General features: G+C 44.8%; 1 protein-coding gene, 1 long non-coding RNA gene and 8 other non-coding genes across 20 annotated transcripts in view; 9 read left to right on the top strand and 1 right to left on the bottom strand.

Annotated features, from left to right (window-relative positions):
- RAD9A (RAD9 checkpoint clamp component A) overlaps positions 1-11,140 on the bottom strand; it is a 38,788-nt gene extending 27,648 nt beyond the window's left edge. Inside the window, exons 1-7 of one of the 7 annotated variants that reach the window (XM_056556446.1) lie at positions 11,012-11,140; positions 8,554-8,657; positions 5,493-5,563; positions 4,066-4,185; positions 3,710-3,824; positions 2,405-2,504; positions 1,287-1,396 (exon numbers count right to left, since the gene is read on the bottom strand). In XM_056556446.1, the coding sequence (XP_056412421.1) occupies positions 1,287-1,396; positions 2,405-2,504; positions 3,710-3,824; positions 4,066-4,185; positions 5,493-5,563; positions 8,554-8,599 (562 nt within the window). In that variant the 5' untranslated portion in view covers positions 8,600-8,657; positions 11,012-11,140. Of the gene's footprint in view, positions 1-1,286; positions 1,397-2,404; positions 2,505-3,709; positions 3,825-4,065; positions 4,186-5,492; positions 5,564-8,553; positions 8,658-10,493; positions 10,720-10,781; positions 10,921-11,011 lie in introns of those variants that run through there. The other 6 variants (XM_056556450.1, XM_056556445.1, XM_056556448.1 and 3 more) reach the window with 6 other exon arrangements.
- On the top strand, positions 10,944-24,564 carry LOC130355785 (uncharacterized). 5 transcript variants are annotated; one of them, XR_008888659.1, is made up of 15 exons: positions 10,944-11,082; positions 15,268-15,301; positions 16,424-16,488; positions 16,835-16,923; positions 18,189-18,281; positions 18,735-18,803; positions 19,563-19,596; positions 19,836-19,994; positions 20,924-20,979; positions 21,974-22,003; positions 22,215-22,245; positions 22,834-22,897; positions 23,618-23,649; positions 23,867-23,888; positions 24,190-24,564. It is a non-coding gene; the product is annotated as an uncharacterized LOC130355785 (long non-coding RNA). The 5 variants fall into 5 exon arrangements; XR_008888656.1 differs by lacking the exon at positions 16,835-16,923; XR_008888658.1 differs by lacking the exon at positions 16,835-16,923 and having other exon boundaries at positions 21,974-22,106.
- Positions 14,984-15,110, top strand: LOC130359768 (small nucleolar RNA SNORA18). The gene has a single exon (XR_008890451.1). It is a non-coding gene; the product is annotated as a small nucleolar RNA SNORA18 (small nucleolar RNA).
- Positions 15,326-15,463, top strand: LOC130359754 (small nucleolar RNA SNORA8). Its single transcript, XR_008890437.1, has one exon. It is a non-coding gene; the product is annotated as a small nucleolar RNA SNORA8 (small nucleolar RNA).
- On the top strand, positions 16,802-16,930 carry LOC130359778 (small nucleolar RNA SNORA40). Its single transcript, XR_008890459.1, has one exon. It is a non-coding gene; the product is annotated as a small nucleolar RNA SNORA40 (small nucleolar RNA).
- On the top strand, positions 19,621-19,758 carry LOC130359755 (small nucleolar RNA SNORA8). The gene has a single exon (XR_008890438.1). It is a non-coding gene; the product is annotated as a small nucleolar RNA SNORA8 (small nucleolar RNA).
- LOC130359761 (small nucleolar RNA SNORA1) lies at positions 20,378-20,508 on the top strand. Its single transcript, XR_008890443.1, has one exon. It is a non-coding gene; the product is annotated as a small nucleolar RNA SNORA1 (small nucleolar RNA).
- LOC130359779 (small nucleolar RNA SNORA40) lies at positions 21,293-21,426 on the top strand. The gene has a single exon (XR_008890460.1). It is a non-coding gene; the product is annotated as a small nucleolar RNA SNORA40 (small nucleolar RNA).
- Positions 22,630-22,753, top strand: LOC130359769 (small nucleolar RNA SNORA18). The gene has a single exon (XR_008890452.1). It is a non-coding gene; the product is annotated as a small nucleolar RNA SNORA18 (small nucleolar RNA).
- On the top strand, positions 23,674-23,811 carry LOC130359753 (small nucleolar RNA SNORA8). The gene has a single exon (XR_008890436.1). It is a non-coding gene; the product is annotated as a small nucleolar RNA SNORA8 (small nucleolar RNA).
- Positions 24,565-24,790: the final 226 nt, after the last annotated feature.

Below are 24,790 nucleotides of genomic sequence, written 5' to 3'. Positions count from 1 at the left end.
CATACACGTCACTCTGCTTCCTCCGTAGCGTTATGCTGTGCATAGGGGAGGAGGCGGAGTGACGTGTGTCACATGCTCCTCCATAGGACGACATGATACGGACCGGAGGACAGGAGAACGGGGCAGCAGAGCGGCAGCAGGTATCGGGGACATTAAACGAGTCCCCGATACCATGCAAATGGCTAGTATCGGCCCAGATACCGATACCAGTATCGGGACATCCCTAGTCCATACCTTGTCAAATTTCTTCAGGCACCTACGACTCTTATACAAAGTTTGGTACAACAGGAAGTATTTATTTACCAAATTCAGCCAGCGAGACAAAGGGGAGGGGAAGCATCCTTCCACATCATTACGACCACTTTACAGGCACAGAATAGCAAGAAACTGATCAGTAAACGTCTATGCGAACCAGATACCACCTCATTTATCACTCCCAACAAGCACACCCCCGGGTTAAGCAGGAAGGGGAAATCTAGATTATATGCCAAAAACCCCCATCACCTCCCTCCAAAAAGAGGCTATAACAGGACACTCCCAAACCGCATGCAGAAAGGTACCAACCTCCACAGAACAGCGAAAACATAGGTCAGAGGGAAACCCCTATATGCTTCAGCTTAGTAGGGGTATAATATAACCTCAAGACATACTGAGACTGAATCAACAGATCCCTACTACTAACCACCGTGGAGTAATAGGAGCCCTCAACTTCCATTGGCACATAGACAGATCAGGAATATCAGCCACCTATTTATGGTAAGCGTTTGAAAACAGGCTAGGCCTCAGTGTCTGGAGGAGAGTATAGGACTGAGTAAGTGGTCTAGAGACATCAGTGGTGACTAAGAGAATCTCCACATCAGAAAACACAGGAGTAAACGTCAGGAAGCCAAATTGCGCTTGGACAACACGCCTCAGCTGAGGATACCTATAAAAAGGCATTTCCAGAGATACAATAACGGTCTCATTTCCGCATAGGATAAGAAGAACTGATCCTCTCGGAACAAATTAATCACAAAGTGCAGAGCCTGCACTATGTAGGGAGATCGATCGCAAGGGGTCAGACACTTATCTTCTATCCTGTGGATAAGAAGATATATTTTTTAACGTTGGAGTATCCCTTTAACTTTACTATTCTCATTGTAGCAATATCAAATAGGTATATTAGTCTTAATTTTATTATTTATTATTTTAAAAATGTAACAAACATTTTTTTTTAACCCACTATTGGACCTTCTGATTTCAACCAACATTAAAACCCACAAATACATCCCATCTTTTCTTATTACCTGTCTCCTCTTCCACATAATTCCTGAGTGTGACTTTTCCACTTGGACTTGCCATCAATGTTACCTCTGCAAGCGTCAGCGGAAAGTGCACCACTGCATCTGACAGGAGTCTAAAGAAGAAATAAATAAACAGATTTTTTCCCCCCAATCTCAATAAAACCCATAATAAAACACTTCAGCTAACAGATGTATAACAGAGACCTGGAACACTGCACAGCCCTTAATTAACTCAAGATTAAAAGTTACCCCCTATACATAATAGCTCGTTCATTTGTGGGGGCCATCTGCTGAAACACCTAAATTATGAGAATGAAGGCCCCTAGTCCTCCGAACGAATAAAGCAGCAGTGTGCATGCTTGGCCACTGCTCCTTTTCACGTACTATTTCCAATCATTACCAAGTACAGAATTCACCTATCTCCGGAAGTCCCACAGAGATTAGAGTATTCCAACTTTTTAAAAAATAAATATGGTGCTTGGGTGGTAGTAAATAGAAACTAAAAACATACTTACACAACTCCCATTCGTCTCTGTCAGATTCCTCGTTCTTCTCTCTTCATCCAATTTAAGTACTGGGTGCAGGACCTGCCAATTTAGCCAATCACTGGTCGAGACAGGACAATCTGGAGTTGGCAGGTCCTGTACTCAGTGCTCATCTTATAACCAAGAAGAAGAGAGAAGAACAAGAGACTAGACGGAGGCAAAGGAGAACTGCAGGGTACCAGCAATAGGTAAGTTTGGCTTTGATTTTTCTATTTCCCCCCCCCAGCACCATATTGTTTCCCCCCCCCGCCTCTTTAAATAGAGTGTGGGGGGACAAAGGACCTCCGTTCTTGTGATCAGTGGCGGTCCCAGTGCTTGAACCTTGACAGGGACAAAGAAGCAGTAGTTTTTGCTTCGGTAGGCCCCATCTTTCCATGTATTATTTAATAATTTTCTTGAATGATTGCATGTAATAGTGGCTACCCCAAAGTAAATGTCAGGAAGCATTTTGCAGTTAATACCCAGGAACTTCTGCAGCTGTACCCCCAACAACTTGATTTAATTAGGGTGCATTCTGGTTACAGAAAACATTGTTCTTTTCCAAGTATTGTAATAATGGAGATGATGTTTTCTTACCTGGCTTGTGCTTGAAGTACATTGGGACAGCTGTCTGGATTATACACAGCTTGTAGGGATTCACAGTCTTGATATGACAAGTTATGGGTTTTCATAACTCCTAAAATAAAATATGGAATATTTAAATCATAGAAATCACTTTTATGTAAATGTGATCTATTACACTAACTTTATGTGGTGGTAAACCAGAGAATTCAGTGTCAAATAAAACCGTACAATGATGAAAAGATGGACTGGATCTAAACAGCAAGTCTGACTTTATTGAACCATTTTATAACATATCAAATAATGATACAGCAAATAACAGATATAATTTGGTAATACTACCTACATGGGGATTGCAGGGAAGACAATGGCCAGACACACCCAGCTCATATGAGCTACAACACATTCAGTCAGGTTACAACTGACTTGAATTGATAGGCTAGTTATCACCTATCATGCATATAACCCTTTTTAATTATTTTTTTCCAGGCATAATGGAATAGTGCAGGAGGGAAGAACATTCCTTTGGTACGTATTCAGTTTGTATCTGTTGTTTTTTGTTTTGTTTTGATTTTTCACATGTTTATTATATTTTATCAATTTTATACATCAAAATAGCCTTGATCGGGACAATCCCCGGACAGTATAAAAGACATAGAGTAAGAAATGCACTATACAACAAATCACCCAACAGTCATAACAAAAAACAAACCTATAACTATATCAATAGTCAGCATAGTAGAATAATGGGATGCACACGGGCCCAGCACGGCCCACTACATTGCGGGCAATGAAAGCTAAACTGTGAATTTTTTTTCCCACTTTTACATAATGCAAGAACTAGATGTCAACATGACATCTTCCTGGACTATTGTCAAAAAATTTCCACCTTCTGTGTGCCACTATATTATATCATTTATCATATAAATTTGCCCAGCAAACTGATTCATCACACCATTTGTAGGCTTGAAATCTTAGGAGGCAGCCCTGGGAGCCTGTGCCAGGCTCCAGACTGTTTCCTTAGAGAAGCCAGTCCTGTAATTTCCCATAATTTCGGTGATCAAATCTGACTGTGACATTGAAAGTGCTAACTGCTATAATTCAGTTTTACAGCAATCTTTTCAGATGTGCAGCTAGAAACAACTGAACACGCAGAAATGATAATCGTTCGTCAGTCTTCCATTGCGTACTATTACATTAGTAGGTGGAAAAGGAGTTACAAGCTAACCCCATTATATGCTGAGTGTACACCACACACACTATACAGTCAGTATATACACTGATCATACACTATATACACTCAATGCAATATATACTGACCATATTTGCATAACAGTTGGATGACTAGGCGATTGCTGGCCATATTCAGTTTGATCAGACATTTCTCCACAGTCTTCTCTAGAGAAGGTAGAGACCGGAAGACGCTCAACACTGACTGTGAACACAGGAAAAAATGTTAGCAGGAAAATATAGGTACTGAGCCCCAGGTATGAAGACTAGTGCCCTCAAAGAGTGCATCAGATGCCCAGAGCAACCAATCAGCTTAAAAATTGTTTTCTAATGCAGGTAAAAAATAACAACAGAACTAATAGGGTGCGAAGGGGAGCTGCTTTACTCTCTATCTATACTTGTTTATATAATTGAGGCCGATATATTTCTGCTGACATGTCGGCTACCTTCATAAACAGCTTACAATGGCAGCTCCCTCCAGTTGCCTCATAGGTGTGGAAGAAGAGCGGAGTAAGGGTAAAACAGGCGTAGGCCGACCGTGAGGAGTTCACCGAACGCAGGCATAGCTGAGAGGAAAAGAAGAGAAATGTTACAAACCATAACATCTACATACAGTGATCCCTCAACTTACAATGGCCTCAACATACAATAGTTTCAACATACTGATCTTTTCTGGACCATTGTAAGTTGCAACCAGACTCAACATACAATGTACAGACAGTCCAGATCTGTGAAACTTGTCAATGGCTGGAAGAACCGACCAATCAGAATGGGCATTCACTGGTTAAACCCCTGTATTACTGAAGCGTATGCACTAACTGATGTCTGGTATTACATGTTCTGTACACTTTACCTGTACCAGGGTTACCTGCTCCTTTGGACACCAGGTGAGGGTGACTCCATGTTACTTTTCTAGGACACTGCGTGTACTGTACAGGACCCCGAAGAAGCTCCTGTCCTCTACATAGACCAGTGTTTCCCAAGCAGGGTGCCCCCAGCTGTTGCAAAACTACAACTCCCAGCATGCCTGGACAGCCTTTGGCTGTCCGGGCATGCTGGGAGTTGTAGTTTTGCAACAGCTGGAGGCTCCATGCTTGGGAAACACTGACACAGACAGTGATTTACAGCTCCCAGCAGATCTTTATTACTTTTATATGTAAGTATTTGCTTTATCTATATTAGCTATCTACTTATTTTTCTTTAATCCTCACTTTTTCCTATTTTGGATGACATTTTGGTGCCTTTAGAACCAATTACCAGGTTTCCATAGAGTTCTGGTCTCAACATACAATAGTTTCAACATACAATGGTCGTCCTGGAACCAATTAATATTGTAACTTGGGGGACCACCGTACAGGACATCTGCTTTCACTTCATCGTGGCCTTGACAATCCACAGACTGCAACTACATCTATAGACTACCAAGGGGGCGCTCATCACTGCTTTCAATGGGACATGAACCAGAGCACTTTTCCCACTGAGAACTAAGCATCGTTGACTGCCCAGCTGACAGTCTATGCACTATTAGTATATCTGGTGCCAGCAATAATGGCACCGCCAGCTAGTGAATGGAGGGGACCTAGAAAAAAAAAAAAGCCACAGGACCTTTTTAAAGGGGGATGGCTCACCTAATCTGACTCCTTTAACCCATTCTGCCCGGGAAAGGTGTGCTAACAGTGGAAACAGTAATACTTATCTAACCACGTAATATATGTTCAGCTCAATTCCATCACAGCTTCTATTTTTTACTTGCTCATAGAACAGGTTCTTCAATGGAGACCCCCTTTCTTGTTGCACTTATGCCCTATCGTGACATTTACATGGATCATCCTGATGAGTAAATAGATAAGCAAAGTTGGTTACGTTTTCTTACCCCCTCATCCAAAGGTTCAAAGTACAGCTCTTCCCCAATCCGGGATAAGGAGTGAATAGCACGGCCAAGAGCTGAAAGACACACAGATGAAGCAGAATTGAATTTGTTATTAGAATGATGAGCTTACATTTACACATAGAAGGGCGGTTAGGTATGTTCAGACAGAAAGGATATGCTGTAAATATATTAGTGTTCCTGCAGCAGAAAATCGAAATCAAATCACAAGGATTTTGGTGCAGATAATGTTAAAGGAGTCTTCTGAGATTAATTTACTTATTCCCTATCTACAGGATAGAGCATAAGTGTCAGACTGCGGGGGTCAATCAGCTAGGATCTCCAGAACAAGGCTGCCTTGTTTTGAACGGAGCATTGACTCATGCCGGCATTGTCTATGGAGCGCTGTATTTGGCTCTCTTCTTCAGCTCCCTAAAACAAAGAATTGCGCTGCAGCAAGCACGCGAAAGTTAGAGCACTGTGAAAAACAGAGGAATTGGAGCCCATTCTGGAGATTCCAGTGGGGTCCCAACAAATGGACCCCTGCAACTTATCCCCTATCCACAGTAATTTTAGTTCAGAATACCCCTAAATATTGTAAAATTATTTCAAATTCACAATTTATTGCAGATTTTCACTTCCCATTTGAAGTAAATATATCGGCAGACTAAACCGACATGTTGTGGCTTTTAAAGTGAGACTGAAAGCAGGAAAACAGGGGTGAAAATTAGCATACGGCTTGAAAGTGTTAGTCATCTAGGCATGCCATTTTTATTTAAATAGTCCTCTCCATTGGAAAGATATAATCCTTTTCCTCAAGTGCACATAGAGCCTTTCTAGCACAGCAAGAGGCCGGCTAAATCCAGCCAGTGTCCTCTGTATCACCCCCTCAAAGTCTGCTGCCTACCCTCTTTGGGTGATAGCTGTTAGATAAAAAGGACATGGGCTAGACTTACCTGGGCTCTTGCTGTGCTAGGAACGCCCCCTGGGTACATGAGCCTTATTTACATATTAACAAAAAGGTGTATATCTTGGAAATGGCTAGGCCTACCAAGCCATGTGCTTATTTACACCAATGCTTTCCTGCTGAAAGGTCCACTTTAAATTTGCCCCACAGGCCACTTTATGGGCAGGGTTTGTGCAGACCATTTGCAGTGTGTGGATGAACATTTTACAAATCCCATCCACCTTGCGTCTACTCTAATACACTTTAGGTTTTCACATGCAAATCCAGAGAAAAATCAGCATTGTATACGTCCTGTATGAATATACCTTTACAATCTTGGCACACAAGTAAAATATAAGGTGTTCTAAATTCCTTAACTTGTAGGGTCCAAGTAATGGGAAACGTGGCAGAGGAGCTTTAAAAATATGGCACTTGTTCTGCATGATTTAGCATCACAGCACTGTCACTATTTGTAATGTGCACTTATGGCATAGCAGCTATACTGTAAATGCAAAGCATCATGATTATACACCATTATAACAGCGAATGAGCCATCAGTAACAACCAACAGCCTGCTGCAATGGCCATCAAGAGGATGTCTATATGGTTTAAAGCTTACCTGTCAGATCCAACACATTTTTTTATTTTTTTAACATATTACTCAGTACCTAATCCTGACCATGTACATCTAATTTTTATGTATCTAGTACCTTTATTTTATTTTTATTACACTTATATTGTAGCTCACTAACTTGAAATCCTCTCAAAGGGAGGGGACGTGGCCTCACTGTGCATGCCCCCTTCCTCAATATGCTGTCCTGTCAGTTCACCTCTCTCCAAGCATTAGCAAAACTACAACTCCCAGCATGTCCTCACTGTCAGGGCATGCTGGGAGTTGTAGTATTGCTAACCTTAGGGAAGATGTGAGTGGCGTGCAGAGATGTGAGCGGTGTGGCGTGTAGCTACGCGAGTGTCGGCAGCCGGCATCTATATGAGCAGCAGAGAGGGGGCTGACTAGTGTGCTGCGCAATCCCGGGAGCTGCACCAGCTATTTTCCCCCGTGTTCTCCTAGCACTCACAGCATCAGTGATGCTAGCAGTACTCTGATGTCGGCTGTTGTGGAGCTCCGTTGTGTTGAAAACTCCTGCGTCCCTCACAGCTAACAGAATCTGGAGGGAAGCAGGAGTTTTCCCCACACCAGCAGTGCAGCTATTTACTTACCCTGTGCTCGCTCCCGGCGGCTGTGCCTTCCTGCAGGCAGAGTAAGGCTGAGTTCACACTACGGTTTGTAATTACGGTTCCCGTATACGGCTGGGAGGCGGGGTGGGGTGGGCGAGGCTTAATCGCGGCGCCCACACTCAGCCGTATTTGGGAACCGTAGTTAATGTATGTCTATGAGCCGACCGGAGTGAACCGCAGCCTCCGGGCGGCTGCTTTTTCGGCCGTATGCGGTTTCCCGACCGCAGGCAAAAACGTGGTCAACCACGTTTTTGCCTGCAGTCGGGAAACCGCATACGGCCGAAAAAGCAGCCGACTGGAGGCTGCGGTTCACTCCGGTCGGCTCATAGACATACATTAACTACGGTTCCCAAATACGGCTGAGTGCGAGCGCCGCGATTAAGCCCCGCCCACCCCTCCTCCCAGCCGTATACGGGAACCGTAATGACAAACCGTAGCGTGAACCCAGCCTATCAGTCCGGGAGCGCAGCAAAGCTGTGTCCAAGCATCATCACGACGCTGCCTCTAGACTCGGTGGTGTCACAGTGGATAGGGGGACCTCTAGTGGACAGTTTTTTAAACCATGATTTCTATAAACATTTTATAAAATCTTCTTATGAAGTATATTAGAAAGGTTTTGCCATGATGTACAACATAGAAAAAGTTTTTGTATCTGACAGTGCCCATTTAAAGTGATGCTCACCCAGCAACACAACTGTCTAAGACACCTGCTGGACCTTACCAATAAAAAGTACCAGAGCATCAGCATCACATTGGTACCATGACTTCCCACCTATCACTATTTATTGCTCATTGTCTTTTGAGTTTTCAGCCTATACAAAGCCTTATGCGCCAAATAGCCCACTCAGCCCTGCTACATCAATACATCAAATTCCGACTTACCTTTAATGTTGGTTCCAGTGATCACACACTTGACTCCAGCACCCATCCTTTTGCACACAACTGCTTACGATGAAGGAAGCACTAAGCAAAAACCCAGAATCATCCTATAAAGATAAATATATTACCAATCTGATCTTTCAACCAGGCAGTGATGCGAGTGCAGCGTTGTAAACCCTTGTAGAGGAACACTTTCCTGCAAACTGCACAGTTACTTCTACCACACACGCCAGGTCATATGGGCATGACATCCTCGGTTGGCAAACTCCTTTTCAATTTTTACTAGGCAACGGATTAAAAAAAAATCATAGATAGACAAAAATTATTAGGGTACGTTCACACTACGGAATTCCCACTGAAAGTGTTCCGCGCAAAGAAAGAACATGTTCATTCTTTGCGTAGATTCCGCGAGCACTGCACAGCCGTCAATGGTGACGGCTCAGTGCCCCTAGTGCTGAAATATTTTTGGCAACTGCCGCCAAACGAAATCTCCGCTCGCTGAATTCAGCGAGCGGAGATTCCGCAGTGTGAACGCACCCTTATAGGCTTACACCCAGGGCTCAAGTCCTGTAGGAAAGCATAGGAACTGAGTTCCTGCACTTTTTCCACAGCAGGACCACCATTCAAATTAGTAGGAGTCCTTTTCCCAAAGACTAGTGTGCTCACTTACCAGGCAGACTTCCCCAGCAGGCGTGACGTCACTGATGCCTGCTGGGGCCGACACTTCCGCCCTTAGTTCATCTACACAGGGTGCCTCCAGCTGTTTCACCACTACAACGCCCAGCTTGCCCTGACATCCATTGGCTGTCAGGACATGCTGGGAGCTGAAGTGGTGAAAGAACTGGAGGCACCCTGTGCAACCCCCCCCCCCCCCCCCCCAACCCTGCCGCGCAACCCACTCCCCCCCAAAGTATACATACCAAAGTGCAGGACAGTCCACTACAACTCCCAGCTTGCCCTGACATCTATTGGCTGTTAGGACATGCTGGGAGCTGTAGTGGTGAAAGAACTGGAGGCACCCTATGCAAACCCCCCCCCCCCCGAACCCTGCCGCGCAACCCACTCCCCCCCAAAGTATACATACCAAAGTGCAGGACAGTCCACTACAACTCCCAGGTTGCCCTGACATCTATTGGCAGTCAGGGCATGCTGGGAGTTGTAGTGGTGAAAGAATTGGAGGCACCCTGTGCAAATCCCCCCCCCCCCCCCCCCCCCCGAACCCTGCCACGCAACACGCTCCCCCCCAAAGTAGACATACCAAAGTGCAAACACCGGCAGCAGAAACGCGTATAGGTAGGGAGCGAGCGCAGCCTGAATTAATTAGGATTGATTGCCCGGCCGGCATCAGTCCGAATTCAAGCGTGACGTCACACCAGCCTGCAGACGGCCACTAGGAGGGAGACCCCTAGGGGCCGGTTTTCAAATGTAAAATACATTCTGTTAATAAAAATAATGAAACTATAGTAGAGATATGTTGTAGTATGTACTAAAACATATTAAAAAAAAAAAAAAAAAAAGAGTTGGTGACAGTGCCCATTTAAGCCTATTTTATTTAGAAACAGCGGGAAGCTGGGAGAGCAGTCCCTGGCAGATAAGACATTCTCATGCTTTTCTTTTTTCAACAAGAACCACCATCAGCAGGCTGTCTGGGCCTGCTGGGAGTTGTAGTTTTCCAACAGCTGGAGACACTGTTTTTATCAAAACAGTATTTATCAAAACTTGTGGTTCAGTTGTCCATAGCAACCAGACTGCTTCTTCCATGTTTTAAAAAGCCTGATTGCTATGGGCAACTGCACCACATTTGCTCTGCACAAGTTTTGATAAATCTCAATAATGTTTTAATTATGGCAGAGGCGATCAATAAAGAAAACTGGAAACCCCCTTTTACACTACACGTTGGCTGCCTAGAAGCCGAGACCTGTTCATAGAGATCCTCTACTCACAGGGAATCAATAATGTGCAGGTTTATGTGCTGCACCATACAGGTCCGTCCACATCCTCTTCCCGCCATTATCGCATCTCACCTTCTCCACAGACAGGCCTCCTGACACTCTGGCCTAGCCTCTGTTTGGTCGGGAACAGACAGAATCCTCCTGTGGGCGGTGCTAGAGAGAACACTGCAGGGCCTGGGAAGCGTAGCTAGTATGACTGGCGCATGCGCAGTACAAATTTAAAAATACTGTAAAACTCGCGAAATTATTTTTTTTTCTTTTCAAACGAACAATACGTACGGCAGAAGAAAATACTCATCATTTTGAGGACGGTCACTCGAGTATGTGCAGCGCTGTTAGGCTCAGGCCTACCGGACCACGTGACGGGGTGACCGTACATTAAACACGCCCCCGGCTGAGGTCAGAATGTAGCTCCTCCCCTACGAGTCTGGTTATGCGGCAGCGACGTCTGCGGAAGTCTTTTCGTCCTAGAGGAGCGAGCAGTGTGGTAGCCGGAGAGCATGCCTTACCGGTCAGCTCCTCTCTGGCGGAGTCCCGTTGAATATGTCCTCCTCTCGGCGGGATGAGGCTACAGTATTAGGTGAGATGTGCCGCCACTTTACGGCAGCAGTAGTGTTTGTGACAGTCTGGGCGGTGTGGGAGATGGCGCCACGTGGACAAGGGGCACGGGTCCCTTGGAGCAGGGATCGCTGTGGAAGCGGCGGTGTGCCAGGCGCATGGCCCTTATACGTGAGGTCAGCGTTAGGCCCTGGCCACGTGTTCCTTAAGATGGCGGCGGAGTCCAGAGCAGGAGCGTAGTGAGGCGGCTGTTCTCAGGCGGTAACACAACCTTATGTAGCCTCGCCTCATGGGTGACTGGGGGTGGGGGCCCGTGCTATCCTCCGCTGCAGCCTCGCCTCATGGGTGACTGGGGGTGGGGGCCCGTGCTATCCTCCGCTGCAGCCTCGCCTCATGGGTGACTGGGGGCCCGTGCTATCCTCCGCTGCAGCCTCGCCTCATGGGTGACTGGGGGCCCGTGCTATCCTCCGCTGCAGCCTCGCCTCATGGGTGACTGGGGGTGGGGGCCATGCTATCCTCCGCTGCAGCCTCGCCTCATGGGTGACTGGGGGCCCGTGCTATCCTCTGCTGCAGCCTCGCCTCATGGGTGACTGGGGGCCCGTGCTATCCTCCGCTGCAGCCTCGCCTCATGGGTGACTGGGGGCCCGTGCTATCCTCCGCTGCAGCCTCGCCTCATGGGTGACTGGGGGTGGGGGCCCGTGCTATCCTCCGCTGCAGCCTCGCCTCATGGGTGACTGGGGGCCCGTGCTATCCTCCGCTGCAGCCTCGCCTCATGGGTGACTGGGGGCCCGTGCTATCCTCCGCTGCAGCCTCGCCTCATGGGTGACTGGGGGTGGGGGCCATGCTATCCTCCGCTGCAGCCTCGCCTCATGGGTGACTGGGGGCCCGTGCTATCCTCTGCTGCAGCCTCGCCTCATGGGTGACTGGGGGCCCGTGCTATCCTCCGCTGCAGCCTCGCCTCATGGGTGACTGGGGGCCCGTGCTATCCTCCGCTGCAGCCTCGCCTCATGGGTGACTGGGGGCCCGTGCTATCCTCCGCTGCAGCCTCGCCTCATGGGTGACTGGGGGCCCGTGCTATCCTCTGCTGCAGCCTCGCCTCATGGGTGACTGGGGGCCCGTGCTCGCCTGATGGTGGGGGGCCATGCAGACCTCCACTGCGGCCTGGTGGGTGACTGGGGGTGGGGGGCTATGCAGACCTCCACGGTGACTGGGGGTGGGGGGCCATGCAGACCTCCATTGCGGCCTGGTGGGTGACTGGGGGTGGGGGGCCATGCAGACCTTCACTGCGGCCTGGTGGGTGACTGGGTGCTGTGCTCTCCTCCACTGCGGCCTGGTGGGTGACCGGGTGCTGTGCTCTCCTCCACTGCGGCCTGGTGGGTGACTGGGGGTGGGGGGCCATGCAGACCTCCACTGCGGCCTGGTGGGTGACTGGGTGCTGTGCTCTCCTCCACTGCGGCCTGGTGGGTGACCGGGTGCTGTGCTCTCCTCCACTGCGGCCTGGTGGGTGACTGGGGGTGGGGGGCCATGCAGACCTCCACTGCGGCCTGGTGGGTGACTGGGTGCTGTGCTCTCCTCCACTGCGGCCTGGTGGGTGACTGGGGGTGGGGGGCCATGCAGACCTCCACTGCGGCCTGGTGGGTGACCGGGTGCTGTGCTCTCTTCCACTGTAGAAGGTCCAGACTGTTACATAACTAGTCATCATGCACATAACTGCAATAGGACGGTTCTCTAATGTTATAGGGAGCCATGCATTCAATCCATCCTCCTCCTAGGTAGAACAGGCTCTGTATGTGAAATTATATTCTCAATTAACTTGTATCCAGAGCATCTTGGAGATAGTTTATACCTTTATCAAAGTATAAAAGCGATGAGGGCTCAAACACTAGTGTTAAAGGGTCACTCCCATGATGGCATACCACATGCTGAGCGCCCATGACACCTAGTAAATTCCATTCATGGTCCCTCTTCGGTCCATGTGCTGTCTTTCAGCCCATTATCCTTGAATAGGCAAGCAGTATCAATAAAAAACATAGATCTAATCCCTACCCTCCCAAATTCTTCACTTAATAGAAGCCATAACAGGAAAAGGTTACTTACTGTACCTGACCAACATTACAGCTTATGAGAAAGTTGAGGGCTTTATCTTAATACATAGGTAAACTATGTAAATGGATTGTAATAACAAAAATGTTTCCTTCTATGTCTAGTTTTGTTGTGAAACTTTGGCCACTAGGGGTTTCCCTAGGAACCCTGGCCTCAAGCTTTTTTTTTTTTAACTATTTCTGACTCATGCTGGCCTGAGTCTGAAATTGGATACTCAGTGCAGCTCCATGCCTGTCAATCATACAGGCGGGAGCTAGCACTATTTGTATCACTGCAGGGTGCGCTCCTGTTTCGGCCGGCCGGCAGTATAGCCAAACAGGGGAGACTCAGAGGCTTGTACTCAGCCTGTATGCGTGCTCCCTAGAGGGAGCGCTGTATACAGGAAGGGCAGAAGCCAGCCCTGGCAGGCATCAGATGATGATGCGCCTGCCGGGCAACGCAGACTTCCTCCCCTTGCACACAGCGTCAGGCCCCGTTCACACTACGGAATTCTCGCGGCTGAATTCCGCGAGCGGAGATGCCGCCTGGTGGCCGCCGCAGATGGTGTTTCGGCGCTAGGGCCGTGGGGCACTGAGCCGTCATCATTGACTGCTATGCAGTGCTCACAGAATCCGCGCAAAGAATGAACATGTTCTTTGGGCTGAACAATTTCAGCTGCGGAAATTCCGCAGTGTGAACGGGTCTCGCGGAGACCCATTTACATTAATGTTAAGTTCACACCACCGAACGTACCCTCAAACTGAGATACCGGAGGGGGGGAGGTATTTACAGGGGGGTTTTAACTAGTAATCATCACAGGGACAGATGGGGAGGGGGATTAGGGAAGGCTTAGTTGATGGGTAATCTTTAAAGGAGTACTCTAGTGCAGAGTATTCCTGCTCCGTTCTGCCCGGGCTGCAAAATAAATGAAAATGAACCATCACTCACCTCCCTGGGTTCCCCGTGGAGCGCCACTACAGCTGTTCGGTCCTCCGGTGCATTTCCTTCATACTTCCGGGTGTAACGAAGCGTCACATGGCGCTCAGCCTATCGCCGGCAGCCGCGATGTTCAGCCTCGGCCGGCGATAGGCTGAGCGCCATGTGACGCTTCGTTACACCCGGAAGTATGAAGGAAATGCATCGGAGGACCGAACAGCTGTAGTGGTGCTCCGCGGGAACCCAGGGAGGTGAGTGATGGTTCATTTTCATTTATTTTGCAGCCCGGGCAGAACGGAGTGGGAATACTCTGCCCTAGAGTACTCCTTTAAGGGTCTGGCAGGTAAAATTAACTTGGTTCCATCTAACAATTGCAAATAAGCAGTGATATCTCAATTAGAGATGAGCGAACTTCCAGTAATTTGATTCGTCACAAACTTCTCGGCTCGGTGTTTGACTTTAGCCTGCATAAATTAGTTCAGCTTTCAGGTGCTCCGGTGGGCTGGAGACTCTCCTAGGACTGTATCCACCTTTTCCAGCCCACCGGAGTACCTGAAAGCTGAACTAACTTATGCAGGCTAAAGTCAAACGCTGAAAAGTTTGTGACGAATCAAATTACTGTAAGTTCTATAATCTCAATGTGGGTACATAACAGGCTTCCACTGCTAGTGTGGCCTTCCAAAATGATACCACACTGTAGTGATGGAAACATGTTTTGTACACGTGTGTGGTTATCTAATTGATGGAATAAAGTGGACTTTACCTGCTACTACTTGCATTTATATGACCTTGGATAGTGTCAGCATGCTGTGCTGGAGGTGAAGGTATGTGTGTATGGGGTTGGCCATTCTTTTTTTTTTTTTTTTTTTTTAAAGGTCTGATGTAATATACCAGAGGTGCATAGGATTGAGGTCTATCCCGATGGGGTTTTGCAGTATGCCCTTGTCGTTGGAAATGCCTCAGAGATAAAGCTTGCAGTTTGGTTTGCCTGCTAAATGTTGTTGTTAGGAGGTTAATAACTGCATAACACTATACAGGTCTTGTACGATGTGCTCTTTACTAGTCGGTCACTTAGCCTAGCTTTTACTTTATAGTTGACAAGTCATCCTGTGAACTCCCTGCGTTGCACGTGCAGTTCTGTGATGTGCTGGAGAACATGCTTTAACTTCCTCCTTTTTGTGTCTTGTAGGAGCCTTACAGTGAGGCCTGGAGTGCAGTTTGTGGTGAGTAAATGATCCGTTCAATCACGCACTGGATGGTATCTGCACTCAATGGCTTCTCCTGTTGTGGTGTTCATTACACAGTGCAATACTAAATCAGTAAGTGGCATCGTTGGTTTACAGGCCTTTTGTGTCTGGAAACCTGGTTTTAATGCTGAGACAATGCTTAGATGCAATATGCAGGTTCTCAAACTTTATCAGGTACATAATGTGCACAATACATGTTGCTCTAGCTACATGTGCCTCAAACTGGGACATAGTACCATGTAGTGCTGGCCGGTTTGACCAAAAATGCATATTGCGGTTCCACGATATTACACCCCCCCTTTTAAATGATTGAGATACAGGCCGCTGTGCCTTAAATGAATTAGATGCCGGTGTGAGGTTGCAAAATTCCACCTCACACCAGCCGTGGCGCTGGAAATGATTAAGTTGCGAGCTGGAAGCTGTCACCTCCTCCGGCAAGCACTAAAAGCCAGGCTTAAAGCACTTGCAGAGGGAGGTGACAGCTTGCCGCAGCTCGCATCTCATTCATTTAAAGCGCTTGCGGCCGGCAACTTAACCATTTAACGTGCAGCGGCACGCATCTCATTAACTTAAAGCGCCAACGCCGCATCTGCAGCTGATAATTCATTTGAGGGGCCCGACCGGTATTGTGGTATAGGAAAATTCATATGCAGGAAAAACAGTTTGGGCATAAAATGTTTTGGGTGATTGCTGAAACCGTGCTAACTATAGGGCCCAATCCTACATAAATGTTCACTTTTTGGCCATTAAGGCTATAATGGGATTGCTGGTTTTGTTTCTATCACATAAAAGGAGTAACAATGAGACACATGTAACACCACCATTAGGGGCTGTTGTTTGAGGGTGAGGCATTTGGTTACATCTTGTATGGTCACGACTGCTTCAATAGTCAACCTGTTAACACTCTGAAACCCTGAGATTGGTCAGCAACTCAAAAACACAATGTGCATGATGCTGTGGCTGCAATGCAAACACAACATACAGCAGAAATCTGCAATGGCATGTGGATGATGCTATGTACCTTTAAAACTGAGGTTCTGTGCACGTCGTGGCCAAATTGTAAGTCCAACCTATTAACGTGTCACTGTTCTTTTCTAGGTGTTTGCCTACAATGTGTTCTTGCTGCGACATGCAGTTTCTGGTCAATCATGTTCCTTGATCTGGTAAGTCTTGTGACATCTTGTTGTCCCATAAACATTGACCTGTCCACAGCATTAGTGGTAAATATCATAGCTGCTGTGGGATTGACTGGCAGTGCCCCTGTCAGTAACCAGATTGGGGGGGTCTGGGGTTTCCTTTCAGTAGAGCTGTAGTTATGCCTGTTCACTGCTCCTCCATTCACTCTTTGGGACTGATGGTAAAGGAGCATAGATGGCGTACACACAGCCACCACTCTGTGATCTGTGCTGTGGGGGCAGACATACATTTATCTCATTCTGTGGACAGTGATAAAAGTTGTTCAATAAACTCCTTTTGAGCACTTTTTGTTTTTGTTTGGCTTTTTTGTAGGTACAAACATGAAAAAAGTGCTAAAAGTAAAACCTTCTTTTGCAACTCACAACTGCTTTACTTGTAGGAGTTGTGCTACTTATGGGAAGGTACAGTAAACCTCCTCACTGTCTAGAAGCCTGCAAGGTTAACAGACTAACTATAGTAGTGCTATCAAGATTAAAGTAACTCCCACCTTTATTTTTTTTCTTCCTCCTGTCCCTACCTATTGGTTCTCTAGGGGTGTGGAAATTTAATAAAAAGCTATTTGTCCACGGGACTAAAACAAAGCAAAATCTACTTGTCCCTCATGACGATACACTTGTCCGGACCAATTTTTGCTTTTACTCCTCACCCTATAATAGCCATAACTACCTACTATGATACCTTCTCTTTTACTATTTCAGTGTTATTGAAAAATGAAAACATGCAAATTTGCTTTTCTTTCTTACACAATTAACCTTGTGGTCAGACTTGCATGTTTTGATACTTTAGGCTGGCCTGATTTTTCCACCTATGGGGCAGCATGAGGGCTAATTTTTTGCTCTGTGATCTGAAGTTTTGAATGGTACCATTTTTGTATTGATAGGACTTATTGATCGTTTCCATGATATAAAAAGTGACCAAATATACACAATTTAGGACTTAGGAAATTTTTTTCACATACGCCATTGACCGTGCAGTTTAATATATATTTTTATAAATCAGACATTTCTGCATGCGGTGATACCACATGTTTGGTTTTTATTTACACTATTTTTATTTTAATTATCGGATAAGGGGGTGATTCAAACTTTTATTAGGGAAGGGGTTAAATGATCTTCACTTTTTTTGCAATGTTATAGCTCCCATAGGCGTCTATAATACTGTACACGCTGATCAATGGTTTATCATAGGAACCACGAGCAGTGCCGCGCACTATGAGCCACGGGTCCCGGCCGTCGTTAGAGGCCGGCCCCGACCAACTATGACGCAGGGCCACGCTGTAGCCATGCGTTATAGAATGGGATTGGACTCATGTTGTAGCGGTACGTCATTGCTCCTTAAGGTGGTTAAGGGGGGGGGAGGACTAGACTTCCCCAGCAGGCGCTACATCACTGAAGTCTGCTGGGCGCCAGCTTCTGCCCTTACCTAGTCTATGCAACACTCCTGTCAGGAGATGAGTGAAGCCAAGACTTATGTACTGTATATGTATTGTTTGCAAACTAAAACTTGCATATGCTAGATCCTCTACATTCTTTAATAGAATATGCTGCATTATATAGACATGGACTGCTTGAATGGTTCACTTAGGACTTATAGTGGGGAGTGGGAAACAAGTAGTTCATCAACTTGTGGCTTTTGGCTTGATTTGTTTTGTTTGTTTTCTCCATAGGTGGTGTTGTTGTCCACATAATGACTTGAGATATTGGTCTCTGTATTCCTACCTAGTACGTCAGATGGACACTTCATGGAAATCATTTTATTGGTGAGTCCTGTCTGTGTTGGAGCTTGTCTGTCTGTTCTAAATAGTAATATTTAACTGGTCGTGTGACTGATATAAGACTTTCTGAACAATTTAACTATTGGTAATAGAAACAAGTTTACTTTCATCAAATCTATCTGTACATTATTTTGGGCACTGTATGATCAAGCAGATGGACTTTGATAGACATGATTGTAGCATTTGGTGTTATTTAATAGGGTATTGTGTCATAATCAGTTGTTAGAGTATTGTAAACTGCCCACCTTCATGAGGTCTATCCCGATGGGGTTTTGCAGTATGCCTCTGTCGTTGGAAATGCCTCAGAGATAAAGCTTGCAGTTCGCTTTGCCTCCTAAATGATATTAGGAGGTTATTAACTGCATAACACACTAGGCTGGGCTTTTGCATTTTGCTGCCGTGTCTGGTCAGTCCCTTTATGCTTATATTATTTTTTAGATGACTATGCTTCTGGAGCTGATGTGTAGCTGTACCAACATGGAGTTTTTAACAGTCCAAAACCTCAAAGTAAGTCTTGTTGAAGGAACAATGCACTAGAAACACACCTGTTACTGAGCTTCAGTTCATGTGATGAGAAATGTTCAACTGCTGTGTGATCAAAGTGTGAACAGAGCCTATAACTCTGACTAGAACTGACGGGCATGCCTTAGGGTGCATTCACACCATGTTTTTGCAATATAGTTCCTTTAGTCAGGTTTTGAAGAATCAGTTTATCAAAAACCTGATAAACTGTCAAAATGTGTACAAATTAACCCGTATATGGCTTGAAAAATGATGTCTGGTTGCATCCGTTTAAGAAAAAAAACTATGTTTAACTTTACACTCCATTGTGAATAAGGCTTCACTTGTTTGTCTGACTTCGCAAACTGGATGGTACTGTATGCACATACAGTTCTGTACATTTCCCATTGACTCACATGTAAAATAAAAGTGTACACAAAATAAAGTATACGGTTTGATACAGTTTTTCACCTGGACCAAAAACTGGTAGGCTATGGTTTTGGGTACGTGGAAAAAAGACAAAACTACAGGATGCAAAACACACCCTGATGCATTTTTTTTTTGTCATGCATTTTTCAATGGAGAGTCAATGCATACAGTTTTCACATTGAAAACGTATACGGGAACTGTAGTGCAAAAACGAGGTGTGAATGCAGCCTTAGAAGCAGATGTAGCCCTAGAATGGGACAAGCCTCCTGTGAACTCAGTGTTACACGTGCAGTTCTGTGATGTGCTGGGTAACTTGCTCCTTTTTGTGTCTTGTAGGAGCCTTACAGAGGCCTGGAGTGCAGTATATGAGGTGAGTAGATGATCCGGTCCATCACGCACTGTATGGTATCTGCACTCAATGGCTTCTCCTGTTGTGGTGTTCATTACACAGTGCAATACTAAATCAGTAAGTGGCATCGTTGGTGTTTAGGCCTCTTGTGTCTGGAAACCTGGTTTTAATGCTGAGACAATTAGATGCTGTTAAAGCTAACTTGTTGGTTTTTGTATTAAAATAACTTTTATATGGCATTTTTATTTTCGTTTCTTTAGATTCCATCGGATTTTTAAATTGCCCCTGAGCTAATGAGTGGAGTCTATCTGCTGTGTGTACTATACACCGTAGGACTCTGATCCCCCATATCCTCAGTGTACTCTGAGAAGCTGCAGCATGGAATACTGAACAGGCGAAGATGTCATTCAAGCACTGAGGTGAGAGAACTTTACAATTTTGTTTTCAGCTGTTAATCTTCGCTTTCATTGATTCATTTGAAAGCATGGTGACATGTAAATGTGCTACACATTCCATTGCCTAGTTTATCATAGCTTTGCTTTATAGCACCAACTAAACAAACCTGGTGGTAATATTAATGTCACTCCACTATCATTTAGCTGCTTGCTCTTACAATATTTCATTAAATAAACTCTTGCCAGGAGAGTTTCGAACTCAATAAAACCTCCATCTTGTACTGTCTCACTGCTTTGTTTTGTTTCTCAGAGAAGCAACATATTTTACAGATATGGTTAACTTTCATATTTGGTCCCAGTACATAATAGCTAGTTTTAGTTCTTGTGTATCATCCAATGATTGTTGCAGCCTTGCTAGATATAGGGCATATCCTACATGAATGTGTCTCTACTGTACAGCAAGGCTATATAGGTTGGCAGGTTTTGCTTCCATCATGTAAAACTGATTGCATTGGTGACAATGAGGCCTGGCACATGTAATGCCAAAAAATGGCAATGAGAAACTACCATTACAAGGCTTTTAGTTTACAGATGAGACTGTAGGCTCTACTTATGCAGAAGTGATCAGTGTTAAAGGGGTTATTTGGAAAATAACTTATTCTCAGCCACAGAATCTAGTGAACAGTGCCAGTCTCTTACATCTGAGTGCTCCAGCCTCCACCTTCAGACTAATTGGTCTTGGGAGTGACAAACTTCCCACCAATCACTGGCTACAGCAATGTCTTGGCTCAGCTGGGGATTGCCTCACCAATCTCAGAAGGGGGGGGGGGACTGGATCGGTCAGACGGGTGCTGTCCTGTGGCTTAATCTCACATGAGCTAAAGAGAACTGTCTTCTAGTGTTTATAACTTTAGAAAACAACCGGTTACATATCTTCTATATTCCTTTTCTAGGTGTTCGTTCCTAAACTGTGTGAGCTGTCTGACATGTAGGTCATCTTCCTGTTGGGGTAAGCTGTCGGTTAGTCTTAGAGTTATCGTACAAAAGAGTAACTCCTATGTACAGGATAAATGTATCTCAAACATGGGTCCAGAGTTCATCATTTGGATGTAGTAGCAGTCGGTGCACATGGCAGTTTTTTATTCACTGTCCATGGGTCTGATGGGGGTAGAATACAAAAGGAGCAGTAGTTCACACACAGCTTCTTTTTTTGCTTTAGTCATATGGTTATCTTAGATCCAAATTCTTGTAATAGTGGTGTGTGTGTACCCCTGAGAACCACAACATTATACTTGGCCTGCCTTCCCCACCCCTCCTCCATAAGCACTTTGCTTTCTTGTTTCAATGTTTGGCTTTTTAGGTGCAAACATTAAAAAAGTGCTAAGAGTAAAACCTTCTTTTGCAACCCACAACTACTTTATTTGTAGGAGTTGTGTTACTAATGGGAAGGTACATGAAATGTTGTCACGACTGGCTGTAATAGATCAGTGCAAGATTAGACTATAGTAGACTTAATATTAAGAATTACAAAATGTAGTGAGGGTAAAAGTAACCCTTTGGCACCATGTGTCCTCCTGCTATTACCGTAAAAAAAGGCACCCAAGAGACCCATAGCAGTAAATGGAAGCATTTGAGACACCTTATTGCCCATTGTGCCCCATCACAAAAACAGTTCTTGACAGGACGCAACAGCAGCGTGGAAGGAATCTTGGTGGTATATGATTTTTATTCTAACTTCCAGTCCAGGGCATGCTGTCATATGTAGTAATCTCCTGTGTGTTGGACTCTGAACTACAGGAATGGAACCTAGATCAAATTTTGCATGGCAGCTCTCACTACTTCCCCCAAAACTCAAATCCTTGTTTCTCTAGATTTGGGGGGCCTTTGTATTTCATAGAAGTTGATTAAATTCCAGTTTATTAGTGAAATTGGGAGGGGGGGGGCACAAGTTTACAAGTTTTCATGACTGTTCTTAATTCACATAAAATTTTATCTCTCCATAGGTGCTGCTGTTAGTCACAAAATGACTTGAGGTAATTGTCTCTATCCCTAGCTGGTTTGTCAGATGGACACTTCCCAGTTGGCGCTTGTATGACTGTTCTGATGATTAGTAATGTTCAACTGCTCTGACTTGAGGTGACTGACATAAGACTCTCTGAACAGTTTACACATCTGTAATAAAAAAAAGTTTGTTTTATATCAAAGCTAACATATGTAAAACTTTTTTTTTTTTTTTTTTTTTAGGTATGAAATAATCAAGCATATAAACTTGGAGGTAAAAATTCTACATGTATGCTTGTCTAATTTGATAGGACATCTTGTCAAAATGATCAATGCTAGTCTGATCTGCCTGACACTTAAATTAAAGCTCTGAAAGGACTGGGTCTGGGTTTTCCTTAAAGGATTTTAATGGATTAGAATTTAAATTTTAGTAAAATATGGCAGCTCTTATGTGTTGTATCCTTAAGTGCACTTTACTCCAGTTGAGTTGACTAGAGCTTTAGTGGAAGTGATGCTGGTTGGGGAGAAGGGTCTTATTTTCTGGATCTGCCTAAAGCACTGACTGTATTCGGTCATTGTAAGGCTTGTGTTTGAGGTTGAGTACTGCTTCAAGTCCTGACCTAAAGGTTTATTGTAATACGTACCAGAGGTGAATAGGATTGAGGTCTATCCCGATGGGGTTTTGCAGTATGCCTCTGTCGTTGGAAATGCCTCAGAGATAAAGCTTGCAGTTCGCTTTGCCTGCTAAATTATGTTAGGAGGTTATAAACTGCATAACACACTAGACTGGTCTTTTGAATTTTGCTCTTCTGTCTGGTCAGTCCCTTTATGCCTTTTTTTTTTTCTACCTTTTTTATTTTAGATGGCCATCCTGTTGATTTGTAGCTGTACACCACACGGAGGTTTTAACAGTCCGAAGCCTCCAAGTAAGTCCTGTTAATGGAAAAATGTACTGAAAACTTACCTACAAATAAGTTGTTAAAGGGGTACTTGACTGGAGAAAAATTTTCTAAATCAACTGGTGCCAGAAAGTTAAACAGATTTGTAAATTACATCTAGTTAAAATCCTTAACCCTTCCAGTACTCATCAGCTGCTGTATGATCCACAGGAAGTTTTTTTTCCTCTTGGAATTTCCCTTGTCTGACCAGTGTTCTCTGACACCTTTATCAATTTTAGGAACTGTCCAGAGTAGGAGCAAATCCCTATAGCAAACCTCTCCTGCTTCAGACAGACCCTGACATGGACAGGTGTCAGCAGAGAGTACTGGTCAGACAGAAAAGAAATTCGAAAAGAACTTGCTCTGTAATATATACAGCAGCTAAGTACTGGAAGAATTAGATTTGTCAATTACTTTTATTTAAATCTTTAACTTTCTGGCACTAGTTGATTTAAAATTATTTTTTTATTTTTTTCCCCAGTGGAATACCCCTTTAACTTAATACTAAGCTTCAGTTCATGTGATGAGAAATAAGTTCAACTGCTGTGTGATCAAAGTGAACAGAGCCTGTAACACTGAGTAGAACTGCCAGGCCCATATTTAGCCCTAGAATGGGGCAAGTCATCCTGTGAACTCCCTGCGTTGCACGTGCAGTTCTGTGATGTGCTGGAGAACATGCTTTAACTTCCTCCTTTTTGTGTCTTGTAGGAGCCTTAGTGAGGCCTGGAGTGCAGTTTGAGGTGAGTAAATGATCCGTTCAATCACGCACTGTATGGTATCTGCACTCAATGGCTTCTCCTGTTGTGGTGTTCATTACACAGTGCAATACTAAATCAGTAAGTGGCATCGTTGGTTTTCAGGCCTTTTGTGTCTGGAAACCTGGTTTTAATGCTGAGACAATGCTTAGATGCAATATGCAGGTTCTCAAAGCTAACTTACTGTTTTTATTCCTTGCAGATCTTAGTCTCTTCTATACCAGGTAAATACAATTCTGCCGAATAAATGTTGCTGGTAAACAAGAGTGTGCTCATTGTCCTAAAATACTGTAAATATGTAGAGCATCCCTGGTCATTACCAAGGCGGCTATAACTGTTGGTTTGTAGTCTGCTGTGGACATGACCAAAAAGTAAAGCTTCTGAAGGCTTTCATATATGCTGTGGTTGCAGCACAATGCTTTCTGAAGGACAAGTTTTTTTTTTTGTTTTTTTTTATTCTTTATGCATGTTGTGTACTTGCCCCTGGCAATAACACTCCAAATAATGCTTTGCTTCACCTTACAGAGTAAATGACTATCAGTTGAAGAGATGATCTGACTCATATGGTAGTATTCTCTTTAGAAGGCTTTCCGGGAAGGAAACAAATTGTCTTAACAGTGAGATACTATGGGCACAACATTCATGTGCTGTGGTCTACTATACAAAAGATAGCAGAACAGCTTCAGACCCAGGAAGATCAGCATTATTAAACCATTTTTACTGTAACAATAAGACCATGTAATGTACAACCTATTCACCTTCACAAGAATTTAATATCTTCAACCTAATGGGCTTACAATCATAACTTGCTATTTTGTGTGAAGGTAACTTTTCCTGGCCATGTTACTGGATTGTTAAAGCAAATAGTGTAAAAAAAATAAAGTTTTTTTTGCAGAAAAATGTCTACTTTGTCTACAGCTACAACCCGTGTGTCGGGGGGGGGGGGTTTATATGCTAAGCTGATCCACATCCATAAAGGATGTGGGTGTCCCTGGCTGCCTGTTATGGCCATACATGTACTTACTGAGTCTCATGCGGACTGAAGCAGGAGCTGTGCTCACTTCATAGCAGTCAATACCAGCTGTCCGTTGCAGACATCAGTGATCATCCAGATGCCTGCCATTAA

This window comes from Hyla sarda, chromosome 2 (genome assembly GCF_029499605.1).
Source record: "Hyla sarda isolate aHylSar1 chromosome 2, aHylSar1.hap1, whole genome shotgun sequence".
NCBI lineage: Eukaryota > Metazoa > Chordata > Amphibia > Anura > Hylidae > Hyla > Hyla sarda.
Note: the sequence above shows the minus strand (reverse complement) of the source record. Positions and strands in the feature narration are given on the sequence as shown.